Source organism: Choloepus didactylus, chromosome 21 (genome assembly GCF_015220235.1).
Source record: "Choloepus didactylus isolate mChoDid1 chromosome 21, mChoDid1.pri, whole genome shotgun sequence".
In the NCBI taxonomy this organism is placed as follows: Eukaryota; Metazoa; Chordata; class Mammalia; order Pilosa; family Megalonychidae; genus Choloepus; species Choloepus didactylus.
In genome coordinates this window covers 27561865-27582797 of record NC_051327.1, presented here as the reverse complement: position 1 = coordinate 27582797, position 20933 = coordinate 27561865, and the positions used below count along the sequence as shown (strand labels likewise).

Sequence of the window (20933 nt, the reverse complement as noted above, 5' to 3'; positions counted from 1 at the left end):
AATATTGTTTCCAATCCATGTGCACAGATGCCTTTCCATTTATTTACGTCTTCTTTAGTTTCTTTCTTAAGCAAATCTTTTACCTGCTTGTTTAGATTTATTCCTTGGATTATATTGTAAATAGGATTGTTTTCTTGATTTCCTTTTCAGAAAGTTCATTACTGACGTATAGAAAATCCAGCTGACTCCTGCATGTTTACTTTGTGTCCTGCAACTTTGCTGACTTCATTGATTCATTCTGGTAGCCTTCTTGTGTATTCTGTGGAACTTTCTACATATAGGATCATGTCATCTGCAAATAGGGACAATTTGATTCTTTCTTTTCCAATTTGGATGCCTTTCATTCTTTTTCCTGCCCGACTGCTCCGGCTGGAACTTCCAGCACAATATCATGCAACAGTGGCGACGGTGGGCATCTTTGTCTCGTTCCTCATCTTAGGGAGAAAGCTTCAATGTTTCACCATTGAGTATGTTTGCCACAGGTTTTTAATAAATGCCAAACACTGATCGGTGATCTGACCACAACGCCCGGATTTTGGGGCCCGGGTTCCTGTAGCCCACCCTGGCACCAGTACAGCAGGAGCCCGGGCTGCAGCCCCCCCGCTGCTACCATGCGCTGGGGTGATGTCACCAACGTGTCCTGCACCGTCCACCTCTTTGCCCAGCTCCTCCCTGGACACTGCACGGTGTCCTTGACTCCCAAGCCCCAAAATAGCGGGTTCCGGTATTTCCTGCCAGTTCAGTCGTCGTTAGGGAGACAGGTGGTTCCCGGAGCGTCCGACTGAGAACTCCTGGCGGGCACAGCACCCCCTCCCTCCCTCTCTCCTTTTAAAGAAGCTATTTCTGATGCGACATCATCAGTTATCCAAACTGATTATTAAACATAAAGTTCATTTTTCTCTGGCCATTTTCGACATTTTCTCTTTAAGCTTGACTGTGAAGTGCCTGGCACTGATTTACTTTTTTTTTTTTTTTTTTTTTTAGAATCACAAAATCAAAATATTTATTTTGTTCTTTTACACATGACACTGTTAAAATATCCCTATTACAGCAATACTGCTCTCCAGGAGCTTACAGTCTAAAGCAGTCAACATTAATTGTAGACCCAGTGATTAAGACATTGTATCAAATGCAAACTTTGTATCTTTAGATCTATCTTCTGAAAGCAGCAGCTGGAGAGGGCAGGATCAAAATTAAATGACATGAAAGTGTACCCCCTGCCCCCCAGTTCCTTATAAGGAGCCCCTTGTGGCTAGAACCCAAGACCAGCGCCCCACAGCCTTAGAAGGAATTCCAGACAATCCTACCATAGAAGCAGTGAAGACACCTTAACATCTAATCCCCTTTTATGGGCAATCGGGGGAGGGTTGGGGTGGGCTATGTTCCTCCATCACTGACTAGAGACAGCACCTTAGGTTCTGTAACTGTGGGATGGTACCAGGCAAGCCCTTTACCCAGCTTTATAGAAATGCCAGTGGGGCAATTGCCCCTTGAAACATGCTCAAGCAGCCTTAGGACTTTTGGGGTGGTATCCATTTTCACTGTGTAGCAATGTTCACTGTACCAGGAGGGCCAGACAGATTTAATAAACTAGACTGATGAGATAAGGAAACCAGTAAAAGACAGAAAGGGAAAGGAGAACAAAATAGGGGGCCAAAGAAACGGGATGGAGTATCCCAATATATGTGAACAGGGAGGGACGAAAAGAGAAATTTGGGCCCAAAAGGAACAAAGAAGCCAGGCACTAAATTCCAAATGAACAGGGATTCAGAAATGAACATTGATGAGATCATTCTATTATTACACACCAAGTGCTCAGAAAGAATGGAATTTAATCTTTAAGTTTTTCTCCTTCACTGGCTTAATGCTTTGGCAACTTAGTCTAAAAATCTCTGAAATTCAAGTTTTTCATGATTTTCTCTATCCTGAAGACCTGAAGACTTATCCCAAACCAATGTTTCTCTGTGACTTTCAAATTCATAGCAGTTTGTCTTAACCACCCTTGAGGATTTTTTACCTTACTAATAAGTCCTGTTTCTGGAAGGATATCTTACAGCAGTTCAGGCCAAGTTTTCTAGAGAGTACCAGGGTCATTATTAAACATTGACTCTTATTTTGCTTCCCATGGCTTTATTATTCCTTGGCTCCTGAGACAGTAGTAGCCTCTTTACACCTTCATGTTGGGCTTTCGGTGCCTGTCATTCATTCTGCTCATGCAGTATTAGCACTGCAAGGGGTGGAATGAGAGAAAAGCAAATCTGAATTTGAACCTCTATCCAGTAGGCTCGTAACGCTTTCTTGGCGCAAAGCCATAGAAGGACACGTTTGTCACTCTCCAACATTTGACTGGCACCCGCAGAGAAAGTACAAACTTCAGAACGACAACAGAAGCCGACAGGATCGCTGTGCTTTGTTTTCTCTGCCCTGAGGCACAACTGGAGTCCAGCACCGAGGAGGGAGGATTTAACAGACCAGATACAGAGGTAGTTTAGACTGGGAACAAGACTGCAGTGCACACTTACAACCAAACAGAATAAAAGTCTAATGTGATTGTTTATTAAGAAGGGAGGTTTTGGCCACTGTGATCTAATTAAGCCCCCGAGAGCAGCACAGATGGTCGCCTGGAGGATGAGGGGCTGCCCAGTGTGGGACGGATGCTGGGGAATGAGGAAAGTGCAGACCACTCCCGCAGCCTCTCCAAGGAGAAAGGCTGAGCTTTTGTCCTTTGGCCAGTGACCAGCTGGTTTACACTGCAGGTACCGGGCTCTCTCTACTTCCAGGAAACCACAGATCTTTAAATAAGAAGGACCCATGATTTCACACGTGCTGATAGAAGCGACTTTAGCTGCACAGCCCTTTGACCACGTGCTCAGGCACACACGCATACACACAGTTGGAGCAGAATAAATGTTTGTGGAATGATTAAATAATTGACCAGAAGGATACAGTACTGGAGTTAAACCCAGAGATACCACCTACCATCAGAAAATTCATACTCCTGGGCCCAATATCAGGGAGCTCACCCCACCAGGTACGCTCTTGCAGTGTAAAACAGAGATTCTCAAAGTGTGGTCCCCTGACCAGCGGCAGATCACTTGGGAACTTGTTAGAAATGCTAATTTTGGGGCTCTGGGATTGAGGCCCAATAATCAGTGTCTTAACAACCCCTCCAGATGATTCTAATGCATGCCCGTTTGAAAACTGCTAGTTTAGAGGCAGACATGAAAACAATCAGTGGGAAAAAATGATTCAAACTCTTGCTTCATTCAGCTGTGACAAACCAAGGTACCAAGTCAAAGTAATATGCCAATGGTTGTATTTTAAAATATCTATTTCTATTTTCTCAAATTGATTGTTTTTTTTCCCTTTTGATTGGCAAGTTCCTTCTAATCAAAATGTTAAGTGGGAAGACAAGCTGATGAGTCAGGCACCCAAGAACACACACTTCTGCAAGTTCCAGGCCTGTCTTTAGTCTCAAACCACTCCTCTGCACACTCCAAGGATCTCAGTGCAACACATCGCTGAAGGCACCATGTATTTCCCACTCATTCAGTGCAAAACAGGAGCTTATTTTCTAACATTAAGTTTGGGTTCTGGATTCAGTTGAGCAAGAACTTCCCTCAGCTACCATCAGTTCTGGATGAAGTTAATAACCACTTTCCATCACTGTCCAGAAACAACTCTCCATATCCACATATTGCATTAAAAGAAACAAAAGATTTAAAAAAAGGAATCAGGTGATCAAGTCATTGAAAATAAAGCTACCTGGGTTAGACAAGAACATACAAATTGGCTCTAAGATGATGGGGAAAGAGGACATCTCATGGATGGCTTCTCCTCAAGAGAAATGGGAATCCCAGCTAATGAGAAAAGAAAAAACAAACAAAAAAAACAGCCTGGGGAGGTACCACTTCATCTCAGAGGCTGTGCACTAAACCTCTGTTGAGTAGGTGTGTGTGTGTGTGCGTGTGTCGACAAGGAGCAAGAAGGGATGGCTGGAGCAGGAATCATGTTTTCCAGGCTTAATCTGCTTCCCCTGCAATCGGGAAGGCGACACCATCGAGTCCTGTGTTAATGGCAGTGCTCAGTGACGTCCACCACCACTGCCTTCTTCCAGCTGAGAGAAAGTAGCCCGTGCTGGCTCCCGCTGCCACGGCAATGCCGAGGTACCCGTTGTAGGTCATGACGATGAGCATGAGGAAGTAGCTGATGACCACCTGGATAACAGGCAGCACTGTTTGCAGGAGGTGAGGAAAGCCCAGCATCTGCTGTCCAACAGTTTTGTGTGTCTCCATAAGGGTGGTTCCATTAGGCCCTGGGACAGGCTGGAAAACAGTATTTCCACTTTCTCAAAGCCAAAGTACACAGTCATAGGCATCATCATCACCATCATGTTGCCATTTCCTCCGCCGTGGGAGGCGAGGCTGGAGGTCGGGTGATGGAGAGAGCGTGACGTGGTACTATTGTGGTCCACAGAGCTCATCTGTGTGGTGGGAATGATCCATTTTCCCACTGCTCAGATCACGTCCCGCCACCAGCATCTCCACACAGAAACTTAACCCGCAAGCTCCTCAAGACTCCTCAGAAGACCTCTGCAACCTCTGCCCCAATTTACTTCATATTGATCCTTTTTAAGGTTTACTGATCTGCTCAAATCTGTAATTAATTTCTTTCAGCAAACATGAGAATCTTGGCGATTGTTTCTTCACGTGTCCTTTCTGCGTCCTTCTCTCCTCGCTGCCCTCCTGGGCTCCTTTCACTCCTGCCGAGTCAGGGGGACGGCGGCTGCTCCTCTAGGCGGTGGCCCAGTGTGGCCGTGCGCCCACCTGCCGCTCTCCTCACCAGGCTCCGACGCCTCCGGACCTGTCCCGGGCTTCCCACAGCCCAGCTGCCCCGAGACACTGCCCTGTGCCCTCCGCCCGCCAGCTCATTAGTGCCCAGTGCCCGGGACAGGAAGAGGTCTGTCATCCAGACAGAATGGAGAAAAATAACCATTTAGTGAAATTTGAATTAAACTAACCTTTTCCAGGCATAATTCTGAGTATGTGTTTCTTACTCTTTGGGTTGGAAAATGACATTTCCTTTATGAAATGGCAGATAAGAGATGGCAGTTGCTTTTGAACAAAATTGTTATGAAAAAATAAAAATTCAGAAAGCCATTATTAGTCTCAAAACTTTGGAGCAAATTATACTCTGGGCACACGTTGGGATCCCGGCCCAGAGCAGATGGGTGCCCACTTCATCCCACCCGGCCAGCTCCCCTAGAGTGGGAAACAGCCCCACTCCCAGGAAGATGTGATGACAACCAGGGCCCCATAGCAGGGGCTCCTTCCAGCCAGGGAGACAGGCAGGGCCCCGGGAATCGGGCCTCGCAGTGCCCTGCACACAGGAGCCGCCATGGGGAGGTGGCGGGAGAGGGTTAGACTTGGACAGGTGGGGATGGGGGGGGCAGCTCCGACATTCCCGCAGGGTGAGACGGGACGAGCAGGTGCCTTCACTGGGAAGGGCGTGTTTGTGTCGGGAAGCAGTGGGGATGGGTCCGCCTGTCTGCTGGCCCCATGCGAGAGACCCAGGCAGGTGTGACACATTAGGGAAGTGAAGTCGCTTTGCAGCTGGGAAGGCTGGGGCAAGGGTGAGTCAGGTGGCCCGGGCGGGGCAGCTGGCAGAGAACGGGCAGCGCTGCTTCTGCAGGGATGAGAGGGCCCCATGGAGGCACCCCTAAAATCCAAGCCCTGCGGCTCTTCCTCCCTTTATTTGCATAAAATAGGATTATAAGTTTTCTTCATTTGTTAAACAGAAAAGCAAATGCAATTCTGCTCATTGTGGTCTGGCAAGGAGCACGTGTGCGTCTGTGGGGAAAGCACCCCCACCCCTTAGCCCCCTCCAGGCAGCCGAAACACCCCCTCTCCCACCCCAGAGATGCAGCGGAGTGAGGGAGCAGGAGCGGCTCCGGTTTGCTTGGAAATGGGCGACATCCATGTTACCCAGCAAGTTGATTCTTTCACTTTAGGGCTATCCCCCCAGAAAGTCAGAGAGTGTCTAAAAGTGGCACAAAAATTCCTAGTAGGTTGTAATTTATCTGGCCATCCCGAGTTTCCAGGTATTCGCCACCACAAACAGTTCTGTCACAGATGTCCTTTTGTACCTGTCCCCTGCCCTTGATATGTTGCTGCTTTTGAGAAGTTGTCTTGTTTTAATTTGTATTTTCCTGACCTCTAGTGTGATTGCACAGATTTTCACCTGTTGCAGGCTATTTGCATCTTTTCTCCTGAAAGTTGCCTGTATATATCTGTGCCAGTTTGGATGTATTATGTCTCCCAAAACGCCATTATCTTTGTTGCAATCTTATGGAGGCAGACGTATTAGTGTTGATTAGGTTGGAACCTTGTGGTTACTTCCATGGAGATGTGGCCCACCCAACTGTGAGTGACACCTTTGATTAGGTTGTGACCTCTTGACTGAATGTTTCCATGGAGGTGTGGCTCCACCCATTCAGCATGGATTATTATTGGATCACTGCAGGACTTTAAAAGAGCCACACAGGCCCAGATACTGCTCGGCCTAGAGAGGAACGTCCTGGGAGAAAGCCATTTTGAAACCAGAACTTTGGAGCAGACTCCAGCCACGTGCCTTCCCAGCTAACAGAGGTTTTCCGGACGCCATTGGCCATCCTCCAGTGAAGGTACCCGATTGCTGATGTTACCTTGGACACTTTATGGCCTCAAGACTGTAACTGTGTAACCAAATAAACCCCCTTATGTAAAAGCCAATCTATTTCTGGTGTTTTGCATTCCAGCAGCATTAGCAAACTAGAACACTATACTTTGGGCTTTTTCCAAGGTATACATTTTCTTTCTATATTAGGTATATTAATCCTTTGTCATATGTGACATGTATTTTCTCCCATTTGTCTTTTTTGGCTTTATTGATGACTTCTATCTTTCACTTTTACAATTATGAGGCTTTTTCAGATGTAGTCAAATACGTTTTCCTTCATGGTTCTCAAGTTTTCCCATGGTTTCCTATCTAAGAAATTCTTTCTCATCTAAAAGTTGTTCACACACTCTATTCCATGTTTCTTCTCCTTTGTAAATTGTTTTCTGACCCCTGACCCTGTGCTCTAGTTGGAATGCATTTTTTACTATGGTCAGAGGAGGAACGTGGAGTTGAAGGCCTGCAAGAGGGTCCAGATGGGCCTTGCTAAGGACGAGGGGACGGGGGCTGGGCTTTGGCCGTCCCCAGACTCCAGCAGACCCGGCTGGGCCCTCCCCATGACCCTGGTGGCCTCAGGCATTGGACTCACAGCCAGCTGGGCGGGCTCGGGGCTGGCCTTGTCCCTCCGCCCTGAGAGCTGCCCAGGAGCCCCTGCAGCCAGGGCGGGGGGAACAGAGGCCTCTTCTGGGCTCACACCCTGGGATCCTGCCTCCCTCTGCCCACAAGCTCCCCCCCTCACCCCAGCCCCCCGCACCCCAGCCTTCAGCGGCCTCGGCTCCCCCCCTCCCCTGCCGCAACCCTCCCCCCACGCCCCTGGGGCCAAGTGCAGCAGGTCCAAGCAGGTAGGGGTGCTCAGCCCCCACCGCCAAGCGCCTGTGCCCCTCCCGCAGGGCCCTTCCGCCGTTCAGTGCCCTCGACACGCACAGATTAAATGAATTTTTTCCATTCCAGGAAAATGGCAGCACAGGGACAGGTCGCCCGAACCGGCGGCCGTTCCCACCGCGGCCGGTGTCCCCCTCGCAGCTGCAGCGCCTCGGGGAGCGTCCGACCCGCGCGTGGGCGCCCCGCGATTCCAAGAGCCAGTGCCGAGGGGCGCACCCGGGCTGTCCCGGGCAGGCTCCCCGCGCGCCACCGCAGTGAGAGCGTCTGTCCGTCCTGCACTGCCCTTCGTCATCTGCTGGGCGAAAACAGAGGAGGCATCTCGGCGTGTCGATTTGCAGGTCTGCCGGGAGGACGGGGAACATCCCGCTCTGTGCACGTCCTTCCCGGGGATCCTGCGCCCGCCCCGCGCCTTCCTCCCGCGGGCGCCGGCGGTGCTCACTGATCGGCGTCTCTCCTGGCTCCCGGCCTGGGCTCGGGCTTCCGCGGCCTGGAGGTTTGTTACTCCTGGAAAGGCTCTTCCTTCCTCGAGACTCTGAAAAGATTTCCCAAGTTTTCTTCTGGTGCGTTTACTTTTTTCCTAAGTTTTTGATCCATTGGGAATCCATCCTAGTGGGCGGGTGACGTGTCGATCCCCTAAGCGATGGGACTCGCCGCCTTCATCCTGCACTGAATTCGCGAATGTACCGGATCTTTCCCCAAAAGGGTCTCCAAACACTCGTAGCGGCTTAGCCCAAAGGACCGGGCGGCGGTGGTCGCGCACGCCGCGGGGCGCCGGGCTCTGCAGGAAGCCCTCGGGGAGCTCCGCGCGCCCCGCGTCCCCTGCGCGTTCCACCCCCGCCCCGCGCGCCCCCGCTCCCCCACCCGGTGCCACGGCCGCGCGCCTCCCCCCGACCCACGCGCCTCTCCGCCCGCGGTGTCCCCGGGTCCCCGCGCTACGCCCCACGACCCCCTCGCCCCGCGTCCCCCCGCGCCCCGCGCCCCCCGCGCCCCACGACCCCACGCCTCCCGCTGTCCCACGTCCCCCCCGCACCCCGCTGCCCCTCGTCCCCCCACGACCCCGCGCCCCGCGGCCCGGGATCATCCTGCCCCCGGCGGGCTCCGGGCGGGGCGGGCGTCGCAGGCGGAAGTGCCCGGGGCGCCGGCGGCGACCGGCCGGGCCATGGGAGCCCCGGGCAGAGGCTGCGGCGGCAGCGGCGGCGGTGGCCGCAGTGGCGGCTGCTGCCCGGGCGGCAGCGGGGGCGGGAGGCCGGGGACGCGGTCTGGCTAGCGCGGTCGAGCGCGGAGCCATGGGCCGGCCTGGGGCCGGGGCCGGGGCCGGGGCCGCGGCGGGGCCGCTGCTGCTGCTGCTGCTGCTCGCCCGACACCCGCCCGCCGGCGGCGGCAGCAGGAGCGGTGAGGAGCGCGGGCGAGGCCGGCATTGTGACTCGCCCAGGGGCGCGGGGGGCGCGGGGGGCGCGGCCGGCCCTGGGCCCCATCCGGGCTCGGGGCGCCCTCGTCGGAGCGGTAGGGGTGGAAAGGACGCCCGCGCCCCCTCGGTCCCCAGGGCCGGGCTGCCCAGGCCAGTCGCTCGGCGCCCCCTCTACGCTTTTCCACCCAGGCCCTGCGCACCGGGCAGGAAGGTGGGGGGCCGGCTGCTGGGGCAGCGGGGTGGGCAGTGGGACTCCGGGTCCCCCACCTGGTCGGGGTGGGGCAGAGCTGGGGGAAAGTTGCTTACAGGGCAGCGATGGGCTCGCGGTCCCCACCGGCCGGCAGTGGCGGGGAGCTCTGGCCTTGCTTCCTGGAGGCTGGCCAGGACTCCGAGTGGCCCTGTGGCAGCCCAGTGGGGCAGGGCTGGGGAAAGGGCTGCCCCTGGTTTGGACTTGCCAGGTGCCCTGCCCGTTGCTGCTCCCTGATGGTCCCCACCCTGGCCTGAGACCCCAGGAGGGGCTTGAGCAGGCCCTGCCGTCCCTGGGAGGTTTCCCCCGGGGCAGGGACTGAGGTGTGGGGACACTGAGCCTGGTCGCACGGGTCGAGTGCCCTCCCTGACCCCCGTAGCCTGAGACTGCCAGGGGCCACGCAGCCATCCCAGCCGGGCCCAACGCCTGGGGCAGTGGGCAGCTCACTGGCATGGCGGCTGGACCACTTCCCGGCCACCTGCCCCTGCTACTGGGTTTCCCTGAGATCTCGGTCCTCCAAGCTCCTGTTTCCTCTGAGGGTGGCACTTCCTCTTTTCTGAGCTTGGCACAGCTTGAAATGAGAGCCAGGGTCCCCCAAGGATGGCGCTCCTGGTGAAATTGCTTTATCAGACATTGCTACCCGTGTTTGCTCCATTTTCTACCCCCCAAGGTAGGGCCCAGGTGAGGGGTCGCTGGATGCCGGGGAGGGACGAGGGAGGGGCGAGGGAGGGGGCACCTGGGGCCTGGCAGGTGCCCGGGAGCTTCTCAGCCCCCCACCTCCCCCAGGTGGGCGGCTCCCGGCCCTGGCTTCTGCTTGGGTGCGCCACACTCAGCTTCCGTGCCGTGCCCCTCCCTCCACCCTGTGTCCTTGAGGCGGGCGGGGGCACGGGTGGGGTGGGGGGCTGGGTGACAGGGCGGCCTGGCGCACCCTCCTCTCCCAGGCGCCTGCTGAACTTCCCAGGGGCGCCAGGAGGACGGAGAGGTCTGGCCCCTGCCAGTCCCGACGCCTGCTCCACCCCTGCTCGGCTCCGGGGTCCAGGGGTGCGGGGCTGTGGAGGTCACCCTGCCTCAGCTCCCAGCGCGGCAGGTGTTTTCGACAGGTGTCGTCATGCCAACCTAGGGCCGGCCGTGGCCTCAGGAGGCAGCTTTGTGTTTGCTCAGCGGCTCCCAGCCCGCAGGTGCAGGCCTGGCTGGAGGACCCGGGGGCCACAGCAGATGGGGAAACCGAGGCCTACTCCAGTTGGAGCTCTGACTGGCTTTTGCCGGCACCTTGTTATCTTCTTGCCAGGGGTCCCGAGGCTGGCAGGAGACCAGCTGCTCACTGCTCCCTCACCTGCTCCCTGGAGGGCACCCAGGCCTGCCGCGGGGGGGGCCTGAGCTGGGCCCCCTTCCCTGCGGGGCAGAGGGCGGTGTCCTGGCTGGGCCAGGGCGGGGGTCCCAGCACAGGAGGGCAAGGCTTGCTGTGTACACAGCGTCTCTCCCCAGAGCCCTTCAACATCCGGGAACCTCAGAGGCGGCCCCAAAGGGAGGGTGCCACCAACCTGGCCTGGCCACGAGGAAGCCGGGCCTGAGGGGAAGGGACGGCCCAAGGTCATGCAGGCCGTGAGGCTCGCAGCCCCCAGGCCTGGCCCCCAGGGGCACAGAGAGCACCAGGACGGGAGGGTCCTGGGTGGGTGGCCTGTTCCACTCATGGGATGGCAATTTCACCGTGGAACCCCAACTCGGGCTCCTGTGGTGGCCGCGTCCTGGTCAGCAGATGCCCTCAGGAGGGACCCAGCCTAGGGTGGGGGCCTCAGGTCCCTGAGCCGAGGCCCTAAAGACATCTGAGCAAGTCGGGGAGGGGCTGGCATGCGAGGGAGCAGGACACGTGTGCAGGCTGTGGGGGGGCTGTCTCCTCCCAGGGGGCCTTGGGGCAAGTCGGCATGACTGAGGGGGCCCTGGGTGGGTTTGGGGCCGTGGGCGGGTTGGGGCCCTGGACAGGTTTGGGGGCCGTGGGCATGTGTCCTTGCAGCACGGAGACCATGGGTCCCCTCGGCCCCACGGCTGGCCTTTGACTGCCACCTCGCTGATGGGGACAGGGGCTGCAGGTGGACGGGAGGGGGTCTCGGCCAGTCCCTGCGTCCAAGCCCGAGCAGCCTCTGTTGTCAGGTGAACTGCGATGTCCAGTACACGAGGCTGGGGAGGCCTGGTAGGGAGCACGTCCCAGGGTCCAGGGCAGACATGGGGGGACGGGGACCCTGACTTTGACCGTGACCTCTCCCTGGAGACCCCAGGGCAGGGTGGGTGACGGATTCAGGTTCTGACCTGGGGAAGTTGAGCTGATGCAGTGCTTCAGGGGAAACTCCTGAGTCCTGGGCTTCTGCCCTCCAGGGACAACCGCCGTGTCACGGTCAGGCCCAGGGCTCCAGGATGCCCGCATGGGGCCACTGTGGCCTCCGCGCCCGTTGGCAGCAGGGCCGTCTCGCCCCCTGCCCCCCTGAGGCCCGGCTGACCTCCTTCTCCCTGCAGATGACCAGCTGGTGTCCGAGCAGTTTTCCCAGACCCCGCAGAGGCTGTCCTTCTACAGCTGGTACGGCAGCGCCAGGCTCTTCTGCTTCCACGTGCCCCCGGACACCGTCCTGCTGCGGTGGCTGCTGCAGGCGTCCAGGGGCGGCAGCCCCCCGTGCCGGGACGTGGAGATCACGGTGTGCGTGCCCCGGATGCCCGCCTGCCCACCCCGCGCCCGGCGCGCGGCACCCCTGAGCCTGCCCTGCCCTCCCCACAGGCACTTCCGCCACGGCGCCCCCCCGGTCATCAACCCCCTGGGCACCAGCTTCCCTGCCAACACCTCCGTGCCGCCCTCCTTCCACGTCAGAATGCAGCTGAGCGCCATGCTGCAGCACAACGTCTCCGTCAACATCTCCCACCCTGCACCCGGGGACTGGTTTGTGGCTGCCCACCTGCCCCCATCCTCCCAGAAGATCGAGGTCAAGGTGAGGGGCCGCTCCAGGCTCAGGGATCTTGCCCTGGACTCTGGCTGCCCTGCCTGGGTCCTGCCCGGCACCCCCCAGCCTGAGCTCTCTCTCTCCAGGACTTCATTCCCACCTGTGCCTACATCTTCCAGCCAGACATGTTGGTTTTGCGGGTGGCTGAGGTTTCCATCCTGGAGCCTGGCGTGGCCCTCCCGCAGACCCTCTTCCTCTCTCGCCCCAGCTACCTCAAGTGAGTCGGGAGGCCTGAGGGGTACACGGGTCTGCCCTGCGGGCCCAGCTCGGGGTTAGATGGGGTGGGCGGTGCTGCTGGCCCCTGCATGTAGGGGAGAAAGCCGAGGTCCCCGGCTTGTGCTCGGGCTGGGCAGTGGGCCGTGGGCGATGGGCAGGGTGGCAGCTGGAGGAGGCCGTGGAGCTGGCACGAGGGGGCACCTCTCGGCTGCAGAGTCTTCGTCCCCGAGTACACACAGGAGCTGTGGCTGGAGCTGCAGGGCTGTGCCGCCAAGGAGAGCCGGGGGTGCCCGGTGCGCCTCACCGTGGGCTCGGCCACCCTGCCCAGTGGCTCCCAGAAGGTGCTCAGCTGTGCTGACCACCCCGGGCCCTGCGTCCTGTGGCTGCCCTCCCCACCCTGGGACCGGTGGCTGCAAGTGATGGCCGAGAGCCTGGTGGAGTCCCACGTCCCTGTGGCCTTCAGCGCCGTGGCTACCCTCAGAGGTGGGCATGAGGGGTGTGCAGGACGGGGTCGTGGGCGGGTGCATGGGTGGGGGTGTGCTCTAGCTCCTGCCCTCCGGCCCTGGCCTGGGCCCGACCGCCTCCCCTCCTGCAGCCTGCAGGCCCTGGAGCGCGAGAGGCCCACATGTCCCGCCCGGCTGCGGGAGCCCGAGCTGCAACACCTCTGCCGGCATCTCCTGCCTCCTGAGCTACCCCGTCGTCCGGGAGGACACAGATGTGACGTCAGCGCGCTTCCGGCCCCTGGACAGGGTGGCAGTGGCTGTGCAGCCCGGCCTGCCCACCGTCCTGCGTCTGCGCCTCAGCCTGGGCACGGACAGCGGGGGGTCCCTCACCATCTCCCTGAGGGCCAACAAGGTGCCGCAGTGGGAGGCGCTGCCGGGCGGGGGGCTGCCCAGCCTGCACTGGCTCCGGGCAGGGCTGGCTCGGGTGCACCTGGACGCTGAGGCCTGGGTGACGGGCGGGTGGCCCTCCAGGTGACCCAGTGACGCTGGCTGGGCCTTGGGCAGAGTGGAGGGCCGGCTTGCAGTGTGGGGGTCTGTGACGTGGGGCAGCTGTGCCAGGAGAGAGCCTACCCTGGGGGGGTTCCTGGGCGGACCCCCGGGGCCCAGGATGACCACCTCCCCCTGCAGACCTTGGTGAGGGACAGCGCCTCGGTGGTGGCCTGCGTGAATGCCGCCTCGCCCTTCCTCGACTTCAACACCTCTCACAGCTGCGCCACAGGTGCCCTGCGGGCCGGTGTCGGGGGGAGGGCCTGGGCGCCCCCCAGTCCCACTGAGTGGCCTCTGCCCCCTGCAGCCTTCTTCCAGGGCTTCCCGCTGTCCCTGAGCGCCTCATCCCGGAAGGCCAACCTCATTGTCCCCTTCCCGGAGACCGACAGCTGGTACCTGTCCCTGCAGCTTGTGTGCACCGAGGGTCCCACGTGAGTGAGCAGCCAAGGCACTGGGGACTGAGGGGCCTGCTGGCCCGAGTGGGGAGTGACCAGCAGCCCGTGGGCATTTGGCGGGGCCCCGTCTCCCACGGCAGCCCCCGGGCCAGGACGGGCGCAGCTGGTTGGACCCTGCCCTCCATAGACCCCCTGGGCCTGCAGGCTCCCGATGTGGCCCCATGGCATGCACGCTCCCCAGCTGAGGGCCTGGGTTCCGAGCTCCTGTGCATGGCCTGGGGGACACGGGGGAAGGAGCTGGAGATGCCCCAGCAGCCCCCGGGTGCCCCTGCACAGGGCGTGTGAGCAGGCCGTGGTCCTGGTGGAGACGCTGCTGCACCTGGTACCGTGCGTGAACGACTGCGGGCCCTACGGCCAGTGCCTCCTGCTGCGCAGGCACGGCTACCTCTACGCCAGCTGCAGCTGCAAGGCGGGTGAGGGCGGGCGCCTGGCGCTGGCACCATCCTGGCCGCGCCCTTCAGAGCTGGGGCCCTGCTCCGCCTGCCCCTCCACGCCCCCTCCTCCCACGGCCGGGCGCAGCTGCTTGCCGGAGCCTCGGGTTAGGGGTGGTCCCGAGGTCCTGCCCCAGGAGCCCGGTTGCCTGGCTTCCCCCCACACCCCCCACGGTGTCTCCCGGCCGCAGGCTGGCGCGGCTGGAGCTGCACGGACAACAGCACGGCGCAGACACTGGCGCAGCAGCGGGCGGCCGCGCTCCTGCTCACCCTCAGCAACCTCGCCTTCCTGGCCCCCATCGTCGTCTCCCTCCGCCGCTCGCTCCCGGTCGAGGCCTCCGTCTTCGCCTACACCATGTTCTTCTCCACGGTAGGCGAGCCGGCCCTCCTGCCCTGGGCTCCGGGGTCCCGGCCGCGGCTCACCGCCCGCCCCGCCCCGCAGTTCTACCACGCCTGTGACCAGCCCGGGGAAGCCGTGCTGTGCATCCTCAGCTACGACACGCTGCAGTACTGCGACTTCCTGGGCTCCGTGGTGGCCATCTGGGTGACCCTGCTCTGCATGGCGCGGCTGAAGGCCATCCTGAAATACGTGAGTGACCCTGCCGGGCGGGGCGGGGCGGGCAGCGCCGTGAGGGCCCCTCCCTCCACACCGACCACCCGGCCGCCGGGGGGTGCAGCTGACCCGCCGCTGCCCACATGCGCTGGCTCATTTACTGGGGCTCGGGGCACCGAGGGAGCAGCGGCTGTGGGGAGCAGATGCCGGGAAGGAGGGAGGTGGGCAGGGCCCCATTCAGAGAGGGCTTGGGCTCCATCCAAGGCCAGACCGTCCCGAGAGGCCAGCAGCCACCCTGGGGGGGCTCTGCTGCCCCCATGCTGCCACCTGGCCAGGCGCCATGAGCTGGGGGCTCTGCTCTGGGGACCAGGGACTGCAGTCTGGCTGCTCTCCTGGGGGGGCCCTTGGGACCCCCGTGCTCAGGGCAGGGCAGGGTTGGGCAGGGGTGTGAGCTTGAGGGAAGGGAGGACTGCAGGTCCCGGGTAGAAGAGTGGCTACAGAGACTTGGGGTACTGCAGGGGCCCCTTTCTCGGGGGAAGCCAAGGAGAGACTGAGGCTGCCCTGCTTGGAGCCCCCGAGACACGGGAGCAGGGGCTGGGCCACCAGGGGTGCTGTCCAGCATGGGTGAGGTCCCCTGGAGGTGCCTGGCTGGCAGGTCCCAGTGCCTCCCATGCTCCAAGCCCTGCCACCCGCAGCCCGGCAGCGGAGCCTGGGGTGGGAATGGCAGCCCTCCCAGCCAGCAGGACTCCAGGCTCACAGCTGCCTGCACCTTGCCAGGTCCTGTTTGTCCTCGGCACGCTGGTCATCGCCATGTCGCTGCAGCTGGACCGCCGGGCTGCCTGGAACATGATGGGGCCCTGCCTGGGTGCCCTCCTGGTCATGGTCGCCATGTGGGTGAGCAGCGGGCCGGAGCTGCCCCGGGAGCTGTGACAGCAGACCCTGCTCGGGGAAGGGAGCCGGGCCCTCCTGCCCACAGCCTGGTCCTGCCCCGAGCCCTCGTCCAGGGCTTGGGTCCTCCTGCCTGAGGGGCCCAGCACGATCGAGCGGCCTCTGCACCCCAAGCCCCTCTAGGCCCACCCTGCCCAGACCCACTCAGGCCCTGTCCCTGCCGACACTGCCCCTGACCCTGGACCTCTCCCGCCAACGCACCCGCCCTGGCTTCTGCCCCAGGTGTACCGCTGCGGACGCCGGCGCCGCTGCTACCCCAGCTCCTGGCAGCGCTGGACCTTCTTTCTCCTGCCGGGGATGTCCATGGCCGCCGTGGCCATCGCCATCTACGCCTTCATGATGACCAGCGACAACTACTTCTACACCCACAGCCTCTGGCACATGCTGCTGGCTGGGAGCGCCGCCTGCCTGCTGCCCCCACGCGAGCAGCACGCCGAGCCCCTGGCCTGCACGCAGAGGCTCACCTGCCACTACCAGCTCTGCCGGGACAGCCGCGAGGAGCTGTACGCCGTGACCTGATGGCCTGCAGGGCCAGGCGCTGTCCGCACCGCCGGCCAGTGAATAAAGTTGTCCTGAGCACCTCCCTGCTCCCTGGCTCCCTCTGGCCGGCCCTGCGTCCGCAGCACTCCTGGACCCGGGGGAGCAGGTACTGAGCATGGGCCGGGGTCTGTGTTCCTGGCCTGGGGCTGGGGGTCCGCCCCTGTGACCCTGGGCCCCTGCCCCGGGCACCTCTGCGTGCCAGCCCGCTTGGACACGGGCTCCATGCCCCCACGCTGCCGCCGGTCCTCACGGGGAGAGGGAGGCCAGGAGGCTGCCCGCCGGGGAGCAGGTCCCGAGCTGCTCGGGGCTGCCTCCCGGGGACCCCAGGTGGCTGGCAGCCGACGAAGGCCCCCCAGCAGTGCCGGTCCCTCCCAAGGCCAGAGTGGAGGGCCCGCTGTGGGTGTGAGGGGTCCTCGGGCTCTAGGGCCCCCCACCCCCCCACCCCATCACCCCCCGCACTTCCTAGGCTTGTGAAGGGGAAACATATATATACAGTGTATTTGGGGGATAGCATTTTTTTTAAGGTGACACTTTTATGTAGCTCTGGTTTTGCTACGATTGGTGAATTTAATATTCTACTGTGATTTCTGAAGCCGACCACGTTTTCAGACGGTCTCGTTTGCTTCCTCCCGGGCACCGGGGAGGGCGGAGGGGCCGAGGGGGAGGCCCGGTCCGGCCTGCGGGAAACCCCGGGGCCGCACTTTGCCGACGGTGCCTGGGGCTGCCGAGGAGCAGGGCGTTTTCCACGGTTCCTAAGGAGGGCCGTGAGGCGGGATGACAGCAAGACGGACAGGCTCTGTGGCCAGTCAGCGGCGGGGGCGCGGTGGCTTGGCTTCCGGTTCCGGCGGGGCACGGGAACCGGAACGCGGGGAGGTGGGTGCGCGCGCGCAGAGGCTGGGGTCCTGCGCTCGAGTGCGGCGGGCGTGTGCGCGGCGGCCGTGACCCGCGGCCTCTCCTCGCAGGTGGCGATGCCCCTGCACAGGTTCCCCGTCCGCCTCTGGCAGCAGCTCCGGCTGCGGGACGGCATCTGCGCCCGCCTGCCCCCGCACTACCTGCGCTCCCTGGAGGAAGCCGGGACGCCGGCTCCCGTCCACTACAGGCCCCACGGCGCCAAGTTCAGGATCAGCCCCAAGAACGGGCAGCGGGAGCGTGTGGAGGACGTGCCCGTGCCCATTTACTACCCTCCCGAGTCCCAGCAGGGGCTGTGGGGCGGCGAGGGCTGGATCCTGGGCTACAGATACGTGAACAACGACAAGGTGGGTGAGAGGGAGCGGGAAGCGCGGCTTCAGGGGGGCCGCCCAAGAGATGCCGGGGCGGCCGAGGGGCTCCATCGGAGGAGCGTGTTAACGCAAGTCTGGGGTCGTATCTGGCAAACGCTGCCTGGGTACCGGAGACGGAGGGCAAGGGCGAGGGTGCGGGGGAGGTCGGGGAGGTGCTTAGGAAGGCGGAGAGGCTCACCCAGGACCAGGCCACTTGGAGGGACAGTCCAGACTGTGTCCACCTGCCACACCATGCTGCCTCTGGTGGGGACCCTGGAGGGGGGCTGGAGCCCTCCTGGGGGAGACTGGTGTCTGGGGAGGCGCCAACGCCATCACCCTTGGTCCCAGCTTCCTGGGCCTGCGTCCCTGGTTTAGAACGTGGCAGCATGTTAACCACAGAGCCGTGGTGGTTTGTGTTCCTAGCATGCTGGCAGTAACCTGGGGCAAGGGGTGCTGTGCAGGCCTTTGGGGGTACAGCCAGGCCCGTGGTGGAGGCTGAGGTTGACAGCTGGCTGGGTGCTAGCCGTCTGGCTCCATATCCTCAAGGCTCACCCCGCAGGCCCGTGGACCAGGAAGGTGCCCTGGGGCCCTGCTCGAATCATAGGGAGAAGCAGGTATACTCATGTGGGTTCTGCTTTACTGTCAGTTGTCAAAGAGGGTGAAGAAAATCTGGAAGCCCCAGCTGTTCCAGCGCGAGCTGTACAGTGAAATCCTGGACAAGAAGTTCACTGTGACCGTGACCATGAGGACACTGGATCTCATTGACGAAGCCTACGGGTTTGACTTCTACATCCTCAAGGCAAGTTGAGTCTGTGTGTGGCAGAGGCTTGTGGCTACTCAGAGGCTCCAGGAAGGCCCAATTCTCAGCCTTGCCGGGCATTCTGGCACCTAGCATGGACGGCCATGCCCAGCCTGCTCTGTAGTGCCCGCTGGCACGGGGGGTGAGGTGGGGGTCCTTGCAGGGGAGGGGCGTCCTGGCAGGGGGTGAGCAGGGCCTGGCGGCCAGCGTCTGGCCCCACGCACAGCCTCTCGCCAGACCCCGCAGGAGGACCTGTGCTCCAAGTTCGGGATGGACCTGAAGCGGGGCATGCTGCTGCGGCTGGCCCGACGGGACCCCCAGCTGCACCCCGATGACCCTGAGCGCAGGGCGGCCGTCTATGACAAGTACAAGGTGAGGGCTTTGCCACGTGCTTCCTGCCCCCTCAGCCCGCCTGCCGGTGCCCAGACCTCACTGCGCTCTCCCCCTCTGCCTGCCCAGGAGTTTGCCATCCCAGAGGCCGAGGCCGAGTGGGTTGGCCTGACCCTGACCGAGGCCGTGGAGAAACAGAGGCTCCTGGAGGAAAAGGTGAGCATAGAAGGGGTTGGCGCTGCCACCCAGCTCTGCAGACCAGGGGGCCGCCTCCCCCAAGGCGCCACCTCTCAGTCTCCCTGGCTGGCTTCACAGGGTTATGAACGAAAGCACCTGGTAGGAAGACGGGATTTCTGCCTCTGAGGGCTGATGTGGCCTCCCAGCCTTCCCCAGTGTGTTACTGGATTGATTTGGGGCTTTTTGTGTCTGTTCTTAAAAGGGTTGTGACCAAGTTCCTGGACTGCTGTATGGCCGAAATGATAGGAGTTGTTGTCTCACGGTTCTGGAGATTAGAAGTCAAGCCGAGGTGTCGGCAGAGCTGTGTCTGAAGTCTGGCAGTGTCCTGGTGGCGACTTGCCAGCGGTCCCTCAGGCATTCTCAGCTTCCGTCACGTGGCTGTGTCTCTCCTGTGCCTCCGCGTTTCGTCTGCTTGTGTGGACCACAGCTCCCCCCAATGCAGTGTGGCCTTGTCCTCACCAACAGGGTCTTCAAAGGTCCACTTTTCAAAGGGCTTCACACCCGCGGGCCTAGGGGTTAGGGCTTGAACGTTGCTCAGTCCCCAAGAGGTCTGGAGTCTGTGGTTGCTGCCAGGGGGTTGCCCCTCCTGAGGGCCCTGAGGCAGGGAAGTGGGGCAGGTATATGATGTCTATATGAAGGGACCCTTGTCTCATCAGACAGGGCCTGACCCTCTGGGATGGGGGCCGGAGAGTAGCACACGCTGCAGCCTGTGCTCCAGTTCCCATCAGCGTTTGGCCCTCTAGATCTTGCCCTCTAGAACCCCGAGCTGCCCCAGGCTGCCAGGGGGCCTCACAGCACATTGGAATTCTGCTCCATCCCAGCCATGGGACCCCTGTGTTCTCTGCCTGCTGGGCACAGCTGGGGTCAAGAGTAGCTGTGCGTTTGTTTTCTTTTTTTTTTTACTTTTTATTTTGAAATAATTTCAAACTTACAGGACAGTTAAAAAATAATATAAATCCTATGCAGAGAACGCCAACGTACCCCCGCAGCCCCCCACCCCCAGATACCCAGAGCCACCATATTTAGCATTTTGCCATCTCTGACTAATCATTTTATCCATCAACCTGTTTACCTGGCATGTACCCATATCTGTTTTCTGAACTTTTGAGAACAGGTTGCACACGTCACATTCCTTGAACACATATCGTGTCTACGTACATTTCCCACAAACAAGGACATTCGTTCACACCGTCACCTTGAGTGTAGTTGCCACGTTCAAGAAGTTCGCGTTGGTCTAAAGCTCACAGTCTGTATTACAACTTCTACTTACGTTCCAGTGATTTCTTGAGCCTTTTTCTTCCCCAATCTTAGATCCCATTCAGAATCACATATCACATTAAATTGTCATCGTCTCTTTAGTTGCTCTTTTTTCCTTTTATTTCTTGAATTGGCTGTGTGTTCTCCTGGTGACCTGGCTTCTCAGGCTCCCTGGCAGGCCCCGTCCTCAGCGGGGTCCTGGCTGCCTGAGCCTCACCGGGACCCTCCCTCTGCCCCTTAGGTCCCTACCCCTCTGTTCAGGGTCTACGTGGAGGAGATACTGGAGCAGCTGCAGCAGCAGGCGCTGGCGGAGCCCGCAGTGGTGCAGAAGCGGTCCAGCAGGAAGTGACGGTGGCTCCTTGGGCACGACGAGCCAGGGCGCAGCTCCCCAGCGGGCCCCTGGCACCGTGGACTGAGAGCCGGGGTGGCACGAGGGCAGGGCCCCCAGACTGCCAAGGTGCTGGGGCCACCTGGGACGTTGGGCGAGCCTTGATTCTCCCGTGTCCTGGCTGCGTGCCTCCCGAGGTGGGGCGGCTTCCGGGGGCTCCAGTGACTGTGGCCGCCCCGCTGCCCGGCGAGGCCCGTCCCCTGCAGCATTGGAGGCTGAGGGGTCATCTCTGGCTGTGGGGCAGGGACAAGTAAAGTCTGAGCTGGGGCTATGTGTGTGTGTGATACCTTCTCTGC

General features: G+C 60.6%; 2 protein-coding genes and 1 pseudogene across 4 annotated transcripts; 2 read left to right on the top strand and 1 right to left on the bottom strand.

The window, feature by feature from the left end:
* Positions 1-4071: 4071 nt before the first annotated feature.
* Positions 4072-4505, bottom strand: LOC119517439 (annotated as a pseudogene).
* A 4229-nt stretch (positions 4506-8734) lies between these two features.
* PGAP6 (post-glycosylphosphatidylinositol attachment to proteins 6) lies at positions 8735-16470 on the top strand. Of its 2 annotated transcripts, none has more exons than XM_037814111.1 (13): positions 8735-8988; positions 11760-11937; positions 12016-12223; positions 12322-12452; positions 12666-12934; positions 13047-13306; positions 13582-13672; positions 13748-13871; positions 14172-14308; positions 14518-14696; positions 14769-14915; positions 15657-15773; positions 16050-16470. In XM_037814111.1, exons 1-13 carry the CDS (start codon positions 8883-8885, stop codon positions 16344-16346), a joined length of 2244 nt encoding a protein of 747 aa, XP_037670039.1. In that variant the 5' UTR covers positions 8735-8882; the 3' UTR covers positions 16347-16470. The 2 variants fall into 2 exon arrangements, with proteins under 2 accessions (XP_037670039.1, XP_037670040.1); XM_037814112.1 differs by lacking the exon at positions 8735-8988 and adding an exon at positions 9257-9921.
* MRPL28 (mitochondrial ribosomal protein L28) lies at positions 16342-20908 on the top strand. Of its 2 annotated transcripts, none has more exons than XM_037814122.1 (6): positions 16342-16473; positions 17330-17623; positions 18273-18425; positions 18663-18797; positions 18885-18971; positions 20491-20908. In XM_037814122.1, exons 2-6 carry the CDS (start codon positions 17336-17338, stop codon positions 20596-20598), a joined length of 771 nt encoding a protein of 256 aa, XP_037670050.1. In that variant the 5' UTR covers positions 16342-16473; positions 17330-17335; the 3' UTR covers positions 20599-20908. The 2 variants fall into 2 exon arrangements, with proteins under 2 accessions (XP_037670050.1, XP_037670051.1); XM_037814123.1 differs by lacking the exon at positions 16342-16473 and adding an exon at positions 17224-17240.
* The last annotated feature ends 25 nt before the right edge of the window (positions 20909-20933 follow it).

What these genes read in the sequence shown, in the direction of transcription:
- PGAP6 (XM_037814111.1), top strand. Translation starts at nt 8,883, where the DNA reads ATGGGCCGGCCTGGGGCCGGGGCCGGGGCCGGGGCCGCGGCGGGGCCG. An exon ending in TCTCGCCCCAGCTACCTCAA is followed by an intron (nt 12,453 to 12,665) that starts GTGAGTCGGGAG and finishes TCTCGGCTGCAG; the next exon opens with AGTCTTCGTCCCCGAGTACA. An exon ending in ACACCATGTTCTTCTCCACG is followed by an intron (nt 14,697 to 14,768) that starts GTAGGCGAGCCG and finishes CCCGCCCCGCAG; the next exon opens with TTCTACCACGCCTGTGACCA.
- MRPL28 (XM_037814122.1), top strand. Translation starts at nt 17,336, where the DNA reads ATGCCCCTGCACAGGTTCCCCGTCCGCCTCTGGCAGCAGCTCCGGCTG. An exon ending in GATACGTGAACAACGACAAG is followed by an intron (nt 17,624 to 18,272) that starts GTGGGTGAGAGG and finishes CTTTACTGTCAG; the next exon opens with TTGTCAAAGAGGGTGAAGAA. An exon ending in CCGTCTATGACAAGTACAAG is followed by an intron (nt 18,798 to 18,884) that starts GTGAGGGCTTTG and finishes CTGCCTGCCCAG; the next exon opens with GAGTTTGCCATCCCAGAGGC.